The sequence below is a fragment of the Emydura macquarii genome, unplaced genomic scaffold (assembly GCF_026122565.2).
Source record: "Emydura macquarii macquarii isolate MOO-44397 ecotype Brisbane River unplaced genomic scaffold, CSIRO-AGI_Emac_v2 contig_2205, whole genome shotgun sequence".
NCBI lineage: Eukaryota > Metazoa > Chordata > Testudines > Chelidae > Emydura > Emydura macquarii.
Genome location: NW_027132342.1, coordinates 5,970,963 through 5,991,101, shown reverse-complemented (window position 1 = coordinate 5,991,101; position 20,139 = coordinate 5,970,963). Strand labels below are relative to the sequence as shown.

At 41.5% G+C, this 20,139-nt stretch overlaps 1 protein-coding gene across 21 annotated transcripts in view; it reads right to left on the bottom strand.

The window, feature by feature from the left end:
• The window catches only part of C2CD5 (C2 calcium dependent domain containing 5), a 120,494-nt gene extending 101,605 nt beyond the window's left edge, over positions 1 to 18,889 (bottom strand). For 7 of the 21 annotated variants that reach the window (XM_067559232.1, XM_067559231.1, XM_067559216.1 and 4 more), the window contains exons 1-5: positions 18,659 to 18,881; positions 12,302 to 12,388; positions 9,964 to 10,135; positions 2,454 to 2,549; positions 987 to 1,142 (exon numbers count right to left, since the gene is read on the bottom strand). In XM_067559232.1, coding sequence (XP_067415333.1) covers positions 987 to 1,142; positions 2,454 to 2,549; positions 9,964 to 10,135; positions 12,302 to 12,388; positions 18,659 to 18,748 — 601 coding nt within the window. In that variant the 5' untranslated portion in view covers positions 18,749 to 18,881. Of the gene's footprint in view, positions 1 to 986; positions 1,143 to 2,453; positions 2,550 to 9,963; positions 10,136 to 12,301; positions 12,389 to 18,658 lie in introns of all 21 variants that reach the window. The other 14 variants (XM_067559228.1, XM_067559210.1, XM_067559215.1 and 11 more) reach the window with 5 other exon arrangements.
• Positions 18,890 to 20,139: the final 1,250 nt, after the last annotated feature.

Genomic DNA, 20,139 nt, shown 5'->3' with positions numbered 1-20,139 from the left:
CAATAACCTGCCAGAGGTCTATAAAAGAATTCTAGAGCTCTGATTCTGTCGTCTCAAATCTGCTTGTTTGGTCAGGGAAGCTTGAGTTGCAAGAGTGAGGTCTCCAGATCCAGTCTGGAATTCTCATAGAAGAATCTGAACAAACTCTATATATAGATGTTTATTGGATTATAATCTATGGAACTGATTCTATAAGAACTTTTTGCAACTCAGCAGCTCAAGATCTCTATTATGAAACTGACCTAAGAACTTTATTCTTGTCAGTATGTATAATCTTTTAACCAATACTCTCTCTCTCTTCTTTTTTCATAAATCTTAGTTTAGTTAATAAGAATTAGGTAAGATCTGAAATATTCACTGACCTGGTGGATAATGTGTCTGATATCTTGAGGATCAACTGCCCCATTCTTTGCAGTTTGCCCTGATTAAGCAATATCTGTGTGGCCTAGCAACCATGGTCAAACACCCCTTGCCTTGAGAAGATGGTACTGGACTTTGGTGCCACAGTGGTAGCCAGTACCAAGGTGGTCTTCGATGTTGGGTCTTTATCTGATGGTGCCAAGGATTGTCTGTCAACACCTACCTTAGGAGTTATGTGTCAACTGATGGGGCACTGGCTGACACAGACTCAGGAGAGTCAGCTCTTCTAGGAAGTGGATCCTCTCTCTCTGGTGTCTTCAGTTCCTCCCTATAGATTGTTCAAGGAGGTATAGCTCTGGACACATGTTCCTGGGACTTCCTTGTCCTCACTGAGAATGACCAATAAACTGAGCTACAAATAGTCTGGCACATGGCTCTTCCCAAGGCAGAACAGATAGTGAGCATGGACATCAGAGAGTATAATTGTCCCTGATAGGGAGGGGTCAATAAATCTCAACAAAAACAAAAAAAATATACATATCCTCTCCCTTAATAATTAACAAATAATAACTACAGATTTTAAAAAATAGCAGCAAATCAATATTATAGGTTGAATTTATTACTACCTGACATCAGTGAAATAAGCCTCTGTCTAGCCTCATTTGATGCTCTTGGTGTACGGATACGGTCTATCCATTGGTATTCTGGGTCCTCATTAACGACCAGCTCTTCCACAAATCCGTGAATTACTACAGCTCTATAACACTTCGGAATAGATGTGGCTGTTGAAAAGATACATCAATATGTAAGATATAAATCTAGAAGCTAATAATTTAAAGATTAATTTAAAAAAAAATACACCTAGATAGTGATCTGAGTGATTCTCTTCCCAACAGACTGTAGGACATACCTAAAGTGTTTTACTAAGAAACAACAATCTAACTGGTGCTTGCTTGAATTATTGCCTGAAGTTATACCCTTGTTTCAACATATATGTTCACAAGGCTCTTTCACTAGTATACCTTTTACATAAAATATGCACACAAAGTAACTTACGTGCACATATTCACACAGGCTTTGCTGTGCATGTGTGCATCTTAAGAAACCAGAAAAAAAATATTAGTTGACTAAATTACTTTGAGATACTTTCAAGGAGTTGCTTAAAAAAATAAAAAGAAATGGTCTGCTGCAGATGCTCTCATATAAACCAAAGAGTAATACAATTCAGAATTCAAATTAGACTCTTAAACCTGCCACTGTCTTTAGAGGGATCTGGACGGGGCCTTGAAGGACAGTTGAGGAGTGGGAAAGGGAAATTGGAAGGATAAAAAAGCAGCCTTGAAAAGAATGACACACAACAGGAGCTGCTCAAAACTATACTTTTCAATAGTTTTGGCATACCACATAGACTTGTACCAAGGACTATCCGGGCCCCTAAATGTGTCTTCGGATTTCACTGGACTATTAGGCCCCAAATCAGTAAAACATTTAAGCATGTATTTAAATCACATTGACTTAAGTTTTGCTGAATTGGGGCTTTATAGAATAGATCAAATAAGAGCCCTGATCCAAAGATCATTGCAGATAATGAGTTTTCCACTTTCTCAATTCTCTTGATTTCAACAGGATTTGGATCAGCCCTAAATCAATTTGTTCATACACAAATGACCTGGTACTTGACTAGTTCTCATACAAGTCAAAATCTGCTGCGGTTCATTCTTTCTATCAGAAAAGAAACATCTCAACAATTATGGAGAGAAGATTGTGAAAACTACATTTTTCACAGCTTCACAGCAGATACTGCATGTTTAGTGTGATTACTATGAATAAATAATTTACTGAAAAAAGTAACACTTTGTTCTGTCTGATGGAAGGGAAAAAATGCACGTTGCATTTCCTCTCAAGAAATGTTACTTCCAAAGGTACAAATAGCAGAGCACAAGACTCAACTATTAAACATGAATCCATGTTATTATCTAGAAGAGACACTTCCTTTAATTTGGGAATATTTAATTTCTCAGGTGTCCAGTTTTTTATATTCAGAAATTAAAAAAAATATTTTCCTCACAAAAGAATTTTTTTTAAATACTTACTGCAAAAAAACTTGACTCCACAGGATGACTGCCTAAAACGGTTTAAATCATTGAAGAGGTCTACTTTCACTACCACATTGATCTCCCCACGGATACCTGTCCATTAAAAAGGTGTGGAAGGTGAAATTTATATTAGAAAGAAATAGAATTAAATCCTCTCAACTATTTAATTTGACATTTTCATTATTAATGTTAAAGTTAGGTATACTGCATTACTAATCAATATATTTTTTCTCCAAAGAACTTAAAACTAAATATTTGTTGCGATATTTTCAAACCCCATATTAGAATTTTTCCTCTGAAAAATGGTCTCAAGACCATAACAGAATACACTCTGCAGTCCATTCTAGTCAAGGTATCCAGTATTCATTTCAGAATTATAATAATACCTACTCACAATGCTGTATTGAATGTTATTTATGTTTCTACAACACTTTGAACATGAAAAGAACCATATAACCAAGAGGTATTATTTTGGCAATTGTTTTTTCAAACTAAGCTTAATTTTTAGCCATAATTTAAACTTTTTAATAAAGCTATATTTCTTTAGTGTATAACCATCATCTTTGATTTATTTTATTTTCCTACCTACCGGGCATACTTCACAGTCTTAAGCTGTTCCTCATTCTTATTTTTTTCTTATTCTTATTCTTATCATTTTGTGCAATACCACATCACATCACTGTAGATTTTCATGTGCTGAAGACATCAGAGTACAAAAAGGGGAGCAAGCTATAAATGACTGAATATTACCTTTCTGATATAGGGCCTCCTGACTCAACTCTCCCAGAAGTCACTAGATATGACTACACTGCAATTAAACACTCATGGCTGACCAGTATCAGCTGACTCGGGCTCATCCTACTTGTGCTGCAGAGCTGTAAAACTGCATTGTAGACATTCAAACTTGGGCTCTCTGGAACCAGGCGAAGGGGGAGGGTCACAGAGCCTGGACTTCAGCTAAAGCCCCATGATACTGAGTGAGCTGACAAAGGCCAGCCACGGATGTTTAACTGCAGTGTAGGCATACCCAATCAATCCGAGCTTTTTCATTGACTACTATGGGAGTTGGATCAAGTCCATATATTTCTCACACAAACATGACAAGTCATGCTACAATATTTTTAAAATTAAAATTGACAGTTTATACTGTAGATAGATTTTATTTTTAAAAGAGACTTCCATGACTGTGTGGCCATATATTCTAAGGAATCAAGACAGCTCTATTATCTAGTGACATGAGCAAGAAAATATAAAATACCTATTCAATTTGGAACAGAAGAGAAGCTAGACAATAAGTTAAGAACAGAACTGGAGAAACCTATATAATAAAACAAAGAAGTTTGACTTCATTCAGACATACAAGTTGTACATGATCTAAAACATGCAATTCTCAACTAGTTGAACTTGAAAAGAAAATGTATGATGATAAAGTGCAGAATCACAATATGAAAAGATATCATGACTTATGTCATCATATGGAGCCAAATTACAAAAAAAATATTCACACATCTCTCAGAGGAGAATCTCCAAAATAACTGTTACAGCTGTAACAGATTCTACAGAGCACCCTTCCTGGCCACCCATAAGGACTGCTGAGAGGGCAATCCAAGCCTCTGTGTGCTGAATCCCCGGGTATTTCAAGCTCCTTCAGTCAGAATGGAGCTCAGGCACTGCCCCAACCTCAGCATCCCTAGGCACACACTTACAGTGCAGACCTTTTACCTGGCAAGTGTAGGAATCTACTGTCCGCCACCTGGGACAGTGTCCTGGGTGCATCATTGACCCTTTGGACTTCATAACATTCAGACACGCCCCTCTCCCAGAACCCCACCCAACAAGTTTACAGTTTAACTTCCTCAGGGGCATGCAGTAGTTGAGAAGCAGTTAACGTGCATGCATACACACACACTTTGTTCCATCTACCAGCTTTGTACTTTTTATATTTAACTATGTAAATCACAATAAAACATCCTGAACACGATATCCTTCATTAGCTCTCCCTTCCTTTGGGATCCTTGGAGGATCATCTGTGTTCCATCAAGCAAGCAGGATCTTTCTACCCATTGCCTACAATGCCCCTACAGTAGCCTTGATCAACTTACTCTGGTGCATGATGGCTCTCACTCCTGTCCCATTTCTCCCTGTGAGTTCCTTTATAAACTCCTGCTGGGATCACCTACTTCTTTTGCTCTCTCCCTGGTAACTTTCCATTACTTCCAAACCCCTGTACCTTCAGACAAGAGGAGGAAATGTTTTCTCCCAGCTAGAGCAAACCCACTGTTCTAAGGTATTTTACTCTGAATAGATTATCATTGAGTGCTAATCACTCGCCATTGTCTCTGGCCAGGAAGAGACATGACACAATCCTACTAAGGCCTGGTCTACACTAAAGTTTTGTTGACAAAAGTCAGCTTTCATGGACAAAAGAGTAGAGGTTTACACTCTGAAATGCTCCTCCCATCGATGTAACTCCCCTGCTACACCAGCAACATAATAAAACCACTTTGATGAGAGGCATAGGGCTTTTTGCAATGTAGTTAGAGCAACACAAAATCAGTGTAGACACTGCGCTTGCTTATGTCACCCTAATTGGCCTCCTGGAGATGTCTCACAATGCCCTTCCTGACTGCTCTCGTGAGCAGTTTGAACTCCGCTGCCCTGAAGGTACACAGGTATTTGCCTCTCCCCCCTTTAAAGGCCTTGGAATTATTGAAATTCCTCTTCCTGTTTGCTTGGCATGCACAGTTCACACAGCATCTTCCCAGCTGACCATGCTGGCTTTCCACAGCAGATGTGTTTCCCACGCAGAGTACGCTGGAGCTGTTGGATCTGCTGGGTCTGTGCGGAGAGGAGGCTGTACTGATGCAGCTTTGCTCCAGCCATAGAAACTCTGACACCTATGGGCTGATTACTAGGGGCATGCAAGAAAAGTGGCACAAAGGGACATGCAGCAGTGCTGTGCTGAGATCAAGGAGCTGAGGCAGGCGGACCAGAAGGCAAGGGAGGCCAACCATTGCTCTGATGCAGTGCTGAAGACACACTGCTTTAACAAGGAGCATCTTTGGCAGCAACCCCCACCTCCACCATCAAGAGCCCCATAGATACTTCAGGGAGACTGGAGGCAGTGGCCAGACAACTCAATCCCGAGGATGAAGTGGTGGACAAAGAAGTGGAGCTGGAGGATGATGTGGAGCACACAACAGCGTTGTCCGGTGGCACAGCAACTCAGGACCTCTTTTCAACTCCAAAGGATCTGGCCAGTCACAGCATTCTGGTTCTGGTACGCATGATGCAGCAGATGGGAGCTTCAGTAAGTGCTCATTTTACTTTGATACTGCATGGTGAGAAGAGATTGAGTTCTCATATTTTTGTTTTATAGTAGAGGAGGGATAAGGGACAGAAATTAACAACAGACCCACACAGAAAAGTTTGTTAATGTATACTGGGATGTCCGGGGAATCCTCCATAGAGATCTCTAGGAAACTTTCCTGTAGGTATTCTGCAATCCTCTGCCAAAAGATCCTTGGCAGAGCTACCTTGTTTCTCCCCCAGCTGTAGGGAACTTTGCCACGTAATCCAGTAATTATTTCTGCAGGGACCAGTGTGGCACATAGGCAAGCAACATACAGAGCTGCTCTGAAGTCACACACATGCCTGAGATGCACCCTTGCATCCTGGGTTACTCTGAGAAGTGTAATATCAGGTTCAATTACCCTCGCCTGTGGAAAAGGGTGTGAATATTAAGAATAGTCTCCCTAGGCGTTTGTAGTAACCCCCTTCACAAACCACCCAGACCCTTTGTCCCTTCTTGCTAGTTCCCTCTTCCCTTCCCTCATCCCAGCGAACTCACCATATTTGGGACTCGCACAGAGCTGTGTGCGAGCCAAGGGACAATAACAAAGAGTCATGTGTAACAGCTGTAAGCACACTCAAAATACTGTCTCTGTTCCCTGTTTCTTGGTTTCTGCAGAAGTGCCCTTGAGGACCTACTCCTCCACACCAGTGGAGCGTCTCCATCAGATAAGGTTGTGAATCAGGAGCGAAGAGGATATGTTTCGCGAACTGCTGCAGTCAACAGATATAGCAAACAGTGAAACAAGAGCTTGGAGGGAGACAATTAATGAAAAACTCAGGATAGCCTGGAAAGGAGTCAGTCAGGAGTGGATAATAAAGCTTCTGGAGGGCCAGAAAGAGATGCTCAAATCCCTCATTGAGCTGCAGTCTGAGCACATCCGTGCATGATTCCCCCTGCAGCCAATATAGAATTCTATTCCATGCCCTCCACAAACTCCTTCACCACATTCCTTGCATGTTTCTGGTCCCTCACAGTATCCCAGTGCACTCCATGCCTAGGGACTAGTTTCGCAATGAAAACTGGAGTTACACACAGCTGTGAGAGCTGTAATCTCAAGATTGTTCCTCATTCCTATGTCCCCTTTGACCAAAAATTTGTGTTTTGTTCTATTATTAAACTTGAGTCTTTGAAATAAAATGAGTCTTTATTTATCTCAAACACATTACTTAATATTAACATTCAAACACAATGACTAGGCAAGAATATTTGCTCAGTAGTTAACTCCCAAGAAGCAAGCACTAATTGGACTTTCAAGGTGGCATGAAAACATTGCGTGGCCGAATGCGTCACATAAAAACACATTATTGGGAATCGTAAAAATGCTCATTCAAAGCCTCCCTGATTCAAATAGCCATCCACTGCGCCTCTCTAATTGCCCTGGTATCTGGCTGCTCAAAATCAGCAGCCAGCAGATCAACTTCAGCGCTCCACTCCTGGGGCACCTTTGCTTTGCAAATATTATGCAGAGTACAGCAGGCCACAATGACCATCGAAATATTTTCATCACTGATGTCTAACATGCCAAAAAGATGGCGTCAGCAACTTTTTAATCTATAAAAGGCACATTCAACGGTCTTTCAGCACCTATCAAGCCTGTTGTTGAAGCGCTCCTTGCTGCTGTCTAGGTTCCTGGTGTAAGGCTTCATGAGCCAAGGGAGCAAGGGGTAGACTGTGTCTCCCAGGATCACTATGGGCATTTCCACATTCCCCATTGGCATCTTCTAGTTTGAAAAGAAAGTACCAGCGTGCAGCTTTCTATACAGCCCAGTGTTCCTAAAGATGTATGCATTATGCATCTCCCCTGACCACCTTGCATTGATGAAACAGCACTAGTGATCCAGCAGTGCCTGCAAAACCATGGAGAAGTAGCCCTTCTGGTTGATGTACTCTGTCGAAGATGGTCTGGGGCCAATATTGGGATATGCATTCTATCTATCACCCCACGGCAGTTAAGAAATCCCATTGCTTCAAAGACATCAATTATTTCCCGCACATTACCGAAAGTCACAGCTCTTCATAGCAGGAGACAACTGCACACTTGCATCACCACAGTCCCCATGGTGGACTTTCCAACTCCAAACTGATTCATGACTGAATCAGCACAGCAATTGCCCCTTGCTTTTCCACAGTGAGGACAGCTCTCATTCCAGTATCCTTGCTCTGCAGTGCTGGAGCGAGCTCCACACTTAGTTCCAGAAAGGTGGATGTGCACATCTGAAAGTTCTGCAGCCACTACTCGTCATCCCATACATGCATCACAATGCGATTGTACCACTCTGCTTGTTGCCCAAGCCCAGTACCAACAGTCCACAATGTGCAGCTTCTCTGTGAATGCCAGCAGCAATCTTGAATGATTTCTTTCCATGGCAGACAGAAGGGCAGGCACCACCAATTCACTCTCTGTTTCACAGCTCATGAAATACTGCAGGACCAGACACGTTGTGTTCATAACACTCATCAGACTGGCCAGCAGTTCAGGATCCTGGCTTTCAGGCAGAGATGATGGGCACACACTTTATAAGGCTGTTGAAAAATGGTGCAAAATGAAGTAAGAAGTCCATGGAATGATGGGACAGAAAGAACTGCATCATGGGATGGCCAGCACACACCCATGATACACCACGATCCTTTCCCAGAGCTCCCAGAGGCAGAGGATGGCAGAGGTGGCAAGTTGCATAGCGGGATAGCTACCCATGATGCAATTCTCTCACTGTCAACGCAAAAGCAATGCCTGTGAATGCACTCCGCCAACACAAGAAGCGTTGTGTGGACATGCACAACAGATGTAATTAAAGCAGCTTACGATCGTTCACATAACTTGAGTTGACTTAACTCTGTAGCGTAGACATGGCCTATGACCTGAAAAAGAGATTTGTGCAGCTTGAAAGTTTGTCTCTTTCACCAACAGAAGATGGTCCAATAAAAGATATTATCTCACCCTCCTTCTGTCTCTCGAACAGCCTGGGACCTACACGGCTACAACTCTACTACAAACAACCATCCTGCTAACTCAGGATGGATCCATACACATACAGACTTTCCATGACAATAATTTCATGATATAAATACACAAAATCATTCACAATTCAGAAGTGGTACAGACAAAATCCCCACTTCGTCACTATAGCATCTTCATAAATTTTTCTTCACATAGTCACAATGACAAAAAATACAGACATGTATCTGAACTCCATTAAATTTTCACTTGGTTTACTTTCCAATGTAAAGTCAGTGATATACTGTGTATCAGACTTTTACATCAGTAATCTCCAAAAACAGTTCTCCTCATGTAACAAACTTTTGGAGGAGAAAAATAATTAGTTGCAAATTAACAATCATGTGAATCTTTTTAATGTAATAAAACAAGGCCATTAGACAAAAAATTCTACAGTCTATGCATAAATGCTTATATTTTGTTCTTGGGATGGAAACCTGGTTCCCCTAAAATCAATGGCAAAATTCTCATTAATTTCACTTTCACCACAATACTAAAATATTCTGAACAAACGCATATAGGACTGGAAAGACACTTTTTGTAAGGAAAAGGGAATTTCATCCTGTACTTTCTGTTGAAAAATTTGTCACTTCCGCTCCCTTCATTCCAAATGAAGCTTGTCCAAACATACCAGAAGGGGACACAACAGATAGCCTCCTAAAAATACACATTTTCAGCATGGTAGTTGCATGGTAATTGCAAAGGTATTGGTATTTGGGTTTTTGTTTGTTTGTTTTTCCAAGATCTAACTAACCTAGTAGTAACTATTTAAAGCATTATCAGTCAATATATTCACTTGTCTGAAATTTCACGAAGGACATTCTGTCAAATGCTATCCTCCAATAATGAATTCCTGTGACATAATTATATTATATAGGTAAGAGGTCTCAAATTATTACTGCAATCAAAAAGAGAAATAGAAAAGCAAATATCCTAAAATGTAATTTGTCGTTGGTTTTAAGTCACACATTTACTTACCAGACTAAAAGCTTAGTAGGAGACGTGTCTCAGATCATGTCAAAAGAAATAGCACTTCAGGCAGCAATGCTAGAGTATTACAAATCTTCTGAAGACATTCTTAAAAAGAAAATATTCCACTTTTTGAAGAAACTATGTTTAAAACAATTTTCTTTTAAAAAAAAGTCAATAAGGCTTACCATGTATGGTATCATAAATTGGAAACCATCCTGAGATAACTGTAGCTGCCTCACTGTAGAGCAATGGATCAATATCAATGTACACTTTGCCAATGGCGTCATTAGCACTGTAGGTGTCATGATCAAGAACCGTAATCTGCAGGGGCTCATCTTGTAGGTCTTCATCATCTACCTACAAGTTAACATAAAACTTCAGTATTTAATCAATACAAGGAGACTTTGCGGGAAAACAAAAGAATGAGAGGTTAGTTACATACAACAATATATTTATACTTAAAATTTGTAGCTATTCTGTCTTGTTTACAAACAATACACTCATGGATTCTTCTTTCCCCAAAGTGACCAGATTACTAAAGTACATCGGCGCCACTGGCAGGCAAGGCATGAATCATGCACACTTTTTAAGCCACCATATGATATTTTTTAATTATACTCTCCACCTCTCCTTTATCTCAAAAAATTATTTTTGACAGGAAACAACAAAAAGAGAAGGTTAGTCACCTGGTGCAGTAATTGAAGTTCTTCAAGATGTGTGCCCCTGTGGGTGCTCCACTCCAGGTGTCTGGCACGTCGTCACCTCGGATCCGAACACAAGAACGCGCCAGACACCTGGAGTGGAGCGCCCACAACTACAACTACAACAGCAATACTATACACCACGATAAAGATAAAAAATGTGTTCTGGTGAGCTAATTTTACACAGCATTTTTGCCTTTTTGAACCAGTCAGTGGCAAAATCAATAAATAAATAAACAAACAGCCTTTCTATACATCCTGTAGAATAACTCGAACAGTATGCTCGACATAAAACTTCACTGAACAGATGCACTTACTCAAATCTCTTCCTTTAACAGAACACAGCAATAAGATTCACAACAAGGTCATTTATGCCAATATTCTGCAAACACTTATGCTTAAACTTTACACATTTAATAAATACGTCCATTGAGTTTAATGGAGATTACACACGTGGATGAGGATTTAAGGAATAGTAATGTGCAATCCTACAAATGAACCAAAATACAGACACACACAATGTCTAAAGTAGTATTATTCCATTCTTTGAAATGTGGAATTCTACTATCATATTTTCAATGCTGTTCTTTTGCATTTCACTCCCACACACTTTTCCATGCAAAAAGACGATTTAGAAGCTTCTGTTATACAGAAAAAATTTTCACTCCACCAACCTTAGCCAATTCTTCTTCCACACACTCCAAAAAAGCAAATCCCTCAAATGAAAGTATAAAAATGAAAGCTGAATTAATGTTTGCTTCCACTTCACATAACCGCATGTTGTCAACCACCATAGAATGCATTATTTCCTCCCACTAATTCTGTTTTATATTTGTCTTAAATATTTATAACATTACCAACTACTTTCTCACTATATGTACATACAATATAGAGACATTTATGTTATGTTATCTTTGAATGACATTCCCCAACATTACTTAATATGGAAGTATGTAATGGGGTACGCTACCCCTTTTTTAAACAATTAAATACCATTGGCTATGCCAGTCAACTATAATCATGTTTTCTCTTTTTATTTTGGCATTGGTGAAATAACAAGAATGCAACACAAGTGATTTATTCAGAGTAGAATGTCAAAGGCCAACTCTGACACTGCTGTATTCAGCTTAGAGTCAAGTGATACGGTTGTGTGTGTTGATGAAGACCTATTGAAAAGTACTGTGACCTCAGCATCTTTTGAAGACAATAGGAATTGAGGGTGCTTTGATAAGTAGTAAGGGAAATACGGTGCTTTATGCAATTAGGCCCAAGCATTCCTATATTTTATTATTTTGTAACTTTTAAAATGTGATACCTGATAACAAAATAATAAAGAAGATAGACAATTCCCTGCTTTTTTCACTATAACCTTAGTAAATCTAACATATTCCAAAAGCTAACTCACTTTTCATATTCAAATTAAAATCTTCCTATTTATTACATTTTTATTAACTATGTGGGTATCCAAAAGAAGCCTACTTAATTAACAACTTGTGGTTTGTTTTCCTATTTCAACTTCACTCATTTCTAGAATTACACTGTCACTGCATAATTCTTTGGTTCAACCAGTAAAATTCATGAAGCCAATCCTGCAAATTTGTATTTACACAGCAATTCTCAATGAAGTCAATGGGACAGCTCCTGCCTTTAGAAATGTTTGCAGAAGTGGTTTCTATACTACCATTTTTACAATATTTTAACTCCCAAGCCCACGCATTTTCTTTTGAGATGTGAATTATTTGTCTAAAACTTTGCAAATCAAATATCCATATATACATATACACACACACATACACATTGGACATTTTATAAAAATACTTACCTCAAATTTAAACCATTCTGAGTTCCACTGAGGATTGAGGGATTTGGGGTACACGTCCGTCTTAAATGTGGTATTTCCAAATTTTACCTAAAAATACAAGCAAGCATTCAATTACAAATAAAAGAATATAATTTATTAGTACTCCATATTTATTCCCAAGTATACTGCTAGTTACACTCCAGCTTTTAAACAAAAAACCACTTTGGTGTTTCAGACCCCCAAGGCACCTCACTCTTCCTTCAGGGTAGGTCATGCAGCCTCCCAGCCTCAGACTGGGTCACTGGGTTCCTGCTTCACGGTGCAAGCTCTGCCCAGCTATTTCAATTTAGACAAGACTCCTGGTTAGAGACCTGTACACTCTTCAAGGACTAATGCAATTCAGGAAGTATTCATAATGACAACACACAACATTTTCAAAACAGAGGAGGCTTTGTTAGTCAACTGGAACACACCACTGGAAGCCCTTAGGTTAGCAGAGAGAAACAAAGGCACAAGCCAGAGTCATCCACCAGCCAAGCTGGAGAGGATTCCATCTTAGGCTCTTTCTCTCTCTGATTCCTTCATCAGTCCCAGGTGACAATAGCCAGCTTCTTCCAAAAGCCAGCCCTTTACCCCCTGCCTATCATATCTTAATCCTTTATTCTTGAGCTGGGGCCTCTGCTCAGCTTTCCTGCTGAGAGGTTGGGGCGGGGGCAGAAACCTCCTTCCTCTAGATCACTGATTGCTAGGTGTGAATGGACTGGTCACTGGGGCTTCCCACTGTCTCTTCTGGATTCTGCATTGATATGGATCATTTTCAGCAGGTCCCAGACAGTTGCTTAATGACTCATTCACTATGGCAACACCTACACCACATGTACTGTGCTGCCCCAGAACAGAATTAATGCTCCCCCCTTTCTCCCAGGATAGGAATGCAAAATACAGAGGGAAAATGAGGCACACATAGGAGTCATAAAAAAAATATTACAAAAAATCCCCTACTTCATCACATCTATATTAAATCTAAGCGAACTGTATGTAACTTGTTTCAGAGATATACTTCAGTATCACAGAATCCTTTTCTACTTTAAACAGCTTCATGATTCAATTAACATGGATCAGCAGGTGACTCTTTACATATCTCCATGGTCACACATCTGATAAACTTCTTTGTTTCTACTGTAACAGCTAATGTTTCTTTTCTCTTCCCTCTCTCCATGTGTTCTCTTCTTGATCACTTTATAATTCAGTTTAGGCTCTCTAGAACTTTATCTATTCAAGGTCACTTCATCACATACTCATAATTGCTTTCCTCAAATAAAAATCTTACCTCTTATTATAAGTTTAAGCCTAACAAAAGAATTCTTCCTTATTATTGTCAGTTCTACCACTAGTTGCACAGGTCCCTAAAATGAAATTAGGCCCAGCGTGCATGTTCCAGGCAAGGTGCACCCTTTTTTGGTGTAAGGAGGAGGGCCTGGCTGTCCCAGGGAGTGATAAATGAGTGATAAAAGTGATAAATGAGAGACAGCCCAAAGGCAAGGGAGAGTTCAGAATCCAGAGACTAAAGGGCTCAGAAAAACAGAGCTTCAAGAATGGAATGCCCCAGATGGAGGAAGCAGTAAGAGTTCATTAGTGAGAAATGGAGCCAGATAAGGCTGCTGAAAGCAGAAGGCAGTCAGAGGATCACCTACAAACATCCCCAAGCCGGAGAGGGCTGAAGGCTATGAGGAGCAGAGGGAGATGCCTGGTGGCTCTCTGAGCCAGGGAGCTGAAGCTGGAAGGGCAGAGAGGGCTGAGGAATAATGGAGTCACTGAGGTTTCCCAGTAAGAGCAGGAATCATGTGGAAAGGAAACAGGGCTGAGAGCTGAAAAGAACCCCCAGCTGGAAAAGCTGGGGCAATGTGTGTTGAGAAATGCTGGAGCCATACACAAGAATCCAGGCATGGTGAGAGATGTTGGAGCCATACCAAAGAACCTTAATACAGTGAGAGACACCAAAGTTGTACTTGGTGTGTTGATGGACTAGTAGGATTTGAAAGACTGAATGTACAATTGAGACTGTGCTGGGGAATTCTGGACTATGGTTATGGAACTTCTGTAATAAATTAACTCCCCAAAGGGCTATTTAGGTTCTGAACGATTGTGTGAAGTTAGAGGACTCCAGAAGAAAGGGAAAATGGAGGTACACACACCAGCAGCACCATGGCCTGATGCAGAAGCAAGCCCCAAAGACCCCCTCTACAACATATGGTGGAGAATACAGGCAGGTGATCAGCCCCTGGGAAGAGGGAGCCACCAGAAGAGGGAAATTCAGACAGGGCCACTTGCAGGACCACAAGAGGATGCCCTAAAAGAGGCTGCCTTTTGACAACCTCCATGCTCTCTAGGATTCTTACCTAAATCAGCTCAACTGCAAAGCTGTATAATGTGCATCAAAAAAATATCCAAACTTACCAGTAAATATATTGTCTCCACACATCTATGCTCCAAAATAATTAAAAATGGTCATTCTGGAACTGCACTACTGATATAAATGCAATCCAACCCAAAAGTCACAGCAGTAAGAAACATCATACCTCTCTCTTTTCAAACAACATTCAACCTATCCATAATACTTATTATCCCGAAAAGCTTCAATTTACTAAGGGTATGTCTATCCTGACGGCAGCAAACTCACCGCCGTCAGATCGATCTTTCTGGATCAATTGAGCGGTCAGTGTAGACCCGCTCAATCAATCAGGAAGTCAATGCTTGTAAACCACCCTCTCAAGTGGTGTAGCACTGCGTCGACGGGAACGCAGTTCCCATCGGTGCAGTGTAGTGAAGACTGCGCACAGAAGGGAAGCATAGCAGTCGACAGGAGCTACTCTGCGTAGATTGCGTAACTCCCATCAACTGCTGCCAAATCTCCAGGTAAGTGTAGACCAGGGCTAATACTGTGGTTTAAAAGCATAGTGCCAATGTGTTTAAGGAGTTTAAAATTCAGCTGCTTTAAGTCACACTGAACTGAAACTTGGAATATCAGTTTTCACCCTGATTATTTTGTTGTTCCAAACAGCTCTGTTTAATTCTGCTAAGTATACTTTGTTATTTTTAAATAGTATCTGCTCTTGCCAGTGGAAAAAATGATGACTAAGTTACAACTGTCAAATCTACCTCCCTGCTCATGGCTTCTTCCCTTGTGTTCACTCTGACATTTCTTCCTAGATGCCCATCCATTTAAATTCAAAATGACAGAGACACAATTCATTTCCCCCAAATCCCTCATCCTGCTCCTTTCACCATCACAACAAATAATTACACCATCCTTGCCATATCCAAAAGCAACCATTTCAATGCCATCTTAAACTCCTTTCTCCTCCTGCCTTTCAAGGCTATTGCTAAATTTTCATTTCTTCTTCTGTAAATTCTCCAAATTCTCTCTCTATAGCCAAAACCATCTTTCATATCTTGGTAATCTCCTGCCTGAACCACTACAACCTCCCATTCCTTAGTTTACACGACTTCACGTCACGTGGCTGGAAGCAAGCAGCTCGGAGAGCCACCGGCCAAAAAAGCTCCAGTTGCACAGGTAGTTTAAGCAGAGCTTAGGTGGGCCTGCTTTCAAAGTGGGTGGGCCATGGCCCACCCAGGCCCATCCATAGCTACACCCGTTTGGCACCTCTCTGTCCAACAGGCCACTGTTAAATTCATATTCTTCTTCCACTGCTCTGTCATCACTCCCAATTCAGTCCCTTCAATGGTTTTGCAATGCTAACTACATCTAATTCAAACTGCTCATCTTCACTGTGAAGACTCTAAACAGCTCTTCCTACATCTGTGTTAAATGTTTATACGAAAATCAAAAAAAGTGTAGTGTTTTACTATTACATTTTCTAGATGGCAGCTCAAAACAAATTGCATTTGATAGTAGTTGTAAATAAATGCAGCATTGCAACACTGGGTCTTGTTCCCACAATCAGCTCTACAGAGTCAAACCCATACAACCCAAAATGGAGCTTCACATGTGTACGGGGTCTGACATTTCAAACCTCACGGGAAAACCAGACTTACTAAGATTTGGTGAGCAGCATGGGCTTTGTTATGTCTGAAAAGAGAATTTTTTTCTAAAACAGGTTTTAAAATAACTAAGGCTACAGTTCTAAGAAAACACAGACAACTGACTGAAGTCTTCACTATCAATGAAGATGGAGGTAGCATGCAGGCGCATACAAGTAGTTAATTGCGCAGCTTAGTATTACCACAAATTTACAAGCTCATCTGCAGAAGAAATCATGCCAAATAAAAGATTTTACAAGCTCTGCTTGCAAAGTCTAAACATTTTTAAAATGAGCATGAGCAAGAGACAGGTTTTTCTCTTTTTTAATTCAAATTCCCAAAGAAATTAAAACCAAAAGACTAGCAACTGTATACTGACATCACAAGCACCAAAGCATAAAATAATTAAAAAGAAACTAAAGGCTTTCAGCAACATTATTTACTTGGCCAAGTTCAATATACGTAGTATTTTCTATTCCTGCCTTCCTTGTTGAAAATAAAGTTTAATGAAATTATTGTTACTAGGGAATGCCATAACATATATAAGTTAAACAGAAACTACAGGAGCATTGTTAAAGGAATACTATTTAATGTAAATTTCACCCAATATTCACATTTGGTAAGAACAGGTTTGTATAAAACCAACAGTAATGTTTCACAAACTGGTTTTTTTAAACTCCAGTAGAAATAGTTGTTTATAAATTAATCATACTCATGCAATGTTTGAAACCCAAACATTGCAGCGGGAGGAACTAGGAAGTGAAACTGACTAACTATGAACTATAAAAATGAAAGCAATTTCAATTTAAAAGAACTAAGTAGTTAATGTAACTGAACAAGTACACAAACACTATTGTGACAAGTAAACTGGATTTTAATTTTTTTCCTCCAGGATTAATTTAAGACCCTGATTCAACAAAATACTAAAGCAAGTTCCTAACTTTAAGCACTGTTTAAGCACCATATTGAATCAGGACATAAGACCCAAAGACAGTAATAAAATCCATGAGGGCAAGCTTCTGAAGTCAATGGAGCTCAATTCTGAAACAACGGTCTTTCCATCTGGATCTTATTCTGAGATCAGGGCCTAATTACAACCCATGATTTTTATGCTGAATATGTCTCTTTAGCTTTTGAAATGTCTGAGTTCTGATTCCTAGGCTTTTGGCATTTAATTATTATAAATTATTTAGCTCAGAAATGTTGAATCATACAAGAGGAGGAATCATGCTATTTTTACTAAAGAAATATATCATTGTTCGAGCATGAAACTAATTTTCCTTGTGTTTATAAATATCATTTTTCACAAAAACTAAATACTAGTCACTTACAAAAGAACAATCAAAAAGTGTACAGTTGAAGTTGTGTTGTTATATTTTCCTTCACTAAATATGAAATTACTTTATATCTCCAAAGAAGAGTACCAGCCTTAAAATGTAGTTCTACTCTGAAGTGCCTATGTAGAATTGGCACATTCTTAATTAATCTGCTCTGTATGCATATTTAGAGTGACAATGCATTAAAACATGTTTTTACTACTTCTTCCTCCTGCTTGCATAGTAGAGCCAAAATAGGTATTGGATAGTGAATCAGATTCAGTTCTGATGTATGTAGCGACAGAACTGTTCATTAAGTTCCAATCCAGAAACTTTATGACAGTGCTGCATGAGCCAGAAAGCATATACAGCTTGCTTTTCAGACTGCATTCAGAGTTGACAAGGCTGACAGGTAACACAACAAATCCTCTTACTAATCTAGAAACTGCTAAGACGACAAGAGGCCTATAACCTCACAAACCCACTTTTACAGCCACTGTAGAGCTCAGTACCACACTAATGCCAAAAGATTAGGCAGAGATGCCAGTTCATCCCATTTGGTCCAGGGTCATCTTGAATTTGTCGGACCCATGCAACAAGCCTAACTTGCACGTATTTTAAACAGCCAACAGACAGCCGTTCGGGGTCATGAAATCATCACGTCTTTCGGTGTGACAGAACCTCACATCACCCTGTCCGTGTGGGGTGACACACCCACGCAGCGTGACGGCGAAAGCCTATGGCCCGCTGGGGCATGGCCAGCGGGCGACTGTATTACACTGCTGCCACCAGCGTGACACAGCAACAGGGGCTGTGGCAGCCACACTTCGCAGGGCGGGTGCCCCCGTCCCCAGGGAGGGACACTGAGGTGTGATCGTGCTGCAGGTGCTTGGAGACCTCCAGCGCCACAGGCCACGTGGGTTGCTCATCACAGGGGCGCGTGGCCTTAGGGTCAAGACACAAACCCCCCCGTTTCCCTCCCGGGAACCACAGCAACCAGCGCCCTGCCCCTTCCCCAGACCTCCACAAAGGCGTCAGTCAGGTCACTGGCTCGGTCCATCACTGGCAAGTGGCGGCCCGCCACGATCTTGACCTTCAGCTTCCCAGGCATCTTCCTGCCCGCAGCTGCAAGGGGAAAACAACAACAACAGCAGCAGCAGCGTGCGCGCGTGCACGGACGGAACCGTAGTCCGTTGGGAGCGCTGTGTGCATGCGCGAAACTGGACAACGGTCCGCAACTCTCTCACGAGCCTCCCCCTTCGAAGCGCCCATGCGCAGTAGCATCTGAAGGGGAAGGCTAGTCGCGGACCCGCGCGCATGCGCGAACGTTTGCCGTTTGACGATTGGGAGGAAAAGGAGACCCCGGGCGCATGCGCCGACGTTGCTGCGTGATACCAAAGGAGAACATGTTAATCATGCCCAACGGTTATCGAAGGTTGCTTCTTCGCGCCGCGAAGCGCCGCTCACCATCGCCTCCTTTCGGCCTGTTCCGCAGAAGGGAACAGGAGAGGTACTAGCACTTCTCCTCTAAGCCAAAATGGCGGTCTGCGTGCGCACTGGCTGAGACACCTGGCTAGGAGACGATGGTGTCGAGTACCGAGTCATCGATGGGCCATGAGCTGGGCTAGGGCTAACGTCGTTGTGTGGAAAGCAGTGTGGGGCCTGAACGCCGCGTCATCGATTTAACATCCCATGGTGGCTCAGCCAGCCTCCACCAAGCAGGGGGGCGCGGCGTGCGCCTAAAGCGAGGGAGTCTTGCAGGAGCCGTGCGGAGGGTGGTCGCTGGGATGCATGTGGGAGGACTGGGGGTGAGGGATGTGTGGGTAGGTTCAGTAGCTGCTCCCTCGGCGGGCCCTCGCCTCTGAACTCTTCTCCGTGCTGCTTTCAGAGACGGGGTCCAGCCAACTGGAGTCCCTAAATCCCCTAGACTCTAGGGACAGCCGGGGACATTCCAGACCCTGCTTGCAGGTGCACAAAAGTAAACCCCAGGGGTTGTCCAGTCACATTTTGTCCCTCATCCCAGAGTCTACGACGGCATCAGGAGACAACAATTGGAGCTGCTCCTACTGCACCAAAAAATCCAGAACCTGGTGCATGCTGCTGTAGGAACACAGCAAACACCTTTTGCACTGAGCCTGGGTTTTTCCGGGTGAGTGGGGGGAGCAGGACGTGTGTGCTCTATTTGGTCAGAACATCTAGAGGCGGGGGACAGGGGGCAAAAAAAAGTGAGTCCAGCAGGGTGTAGGCGCTGCATATGTGTCTCTGAGGTGCTGCTAAGCAGGGGTGCATCTGGGTCTCTAATTTGCCGTGGAATTAGAGCAACCGCACTTCTCTGTTTAGCTGGTAGATGCTTTGAGGGTGAAGGTTTAATAAAAAAAAAAAAAAAAAAGTATGAGTCAGCTGCCAAAACATGTTTTGGTGATGTTACCAGGAGAATTTTAGGGTATGGAGTTACCTTAAAAACTGCCAGTCAGATGTGGTGGTCCGCCCGATTGGAATTTT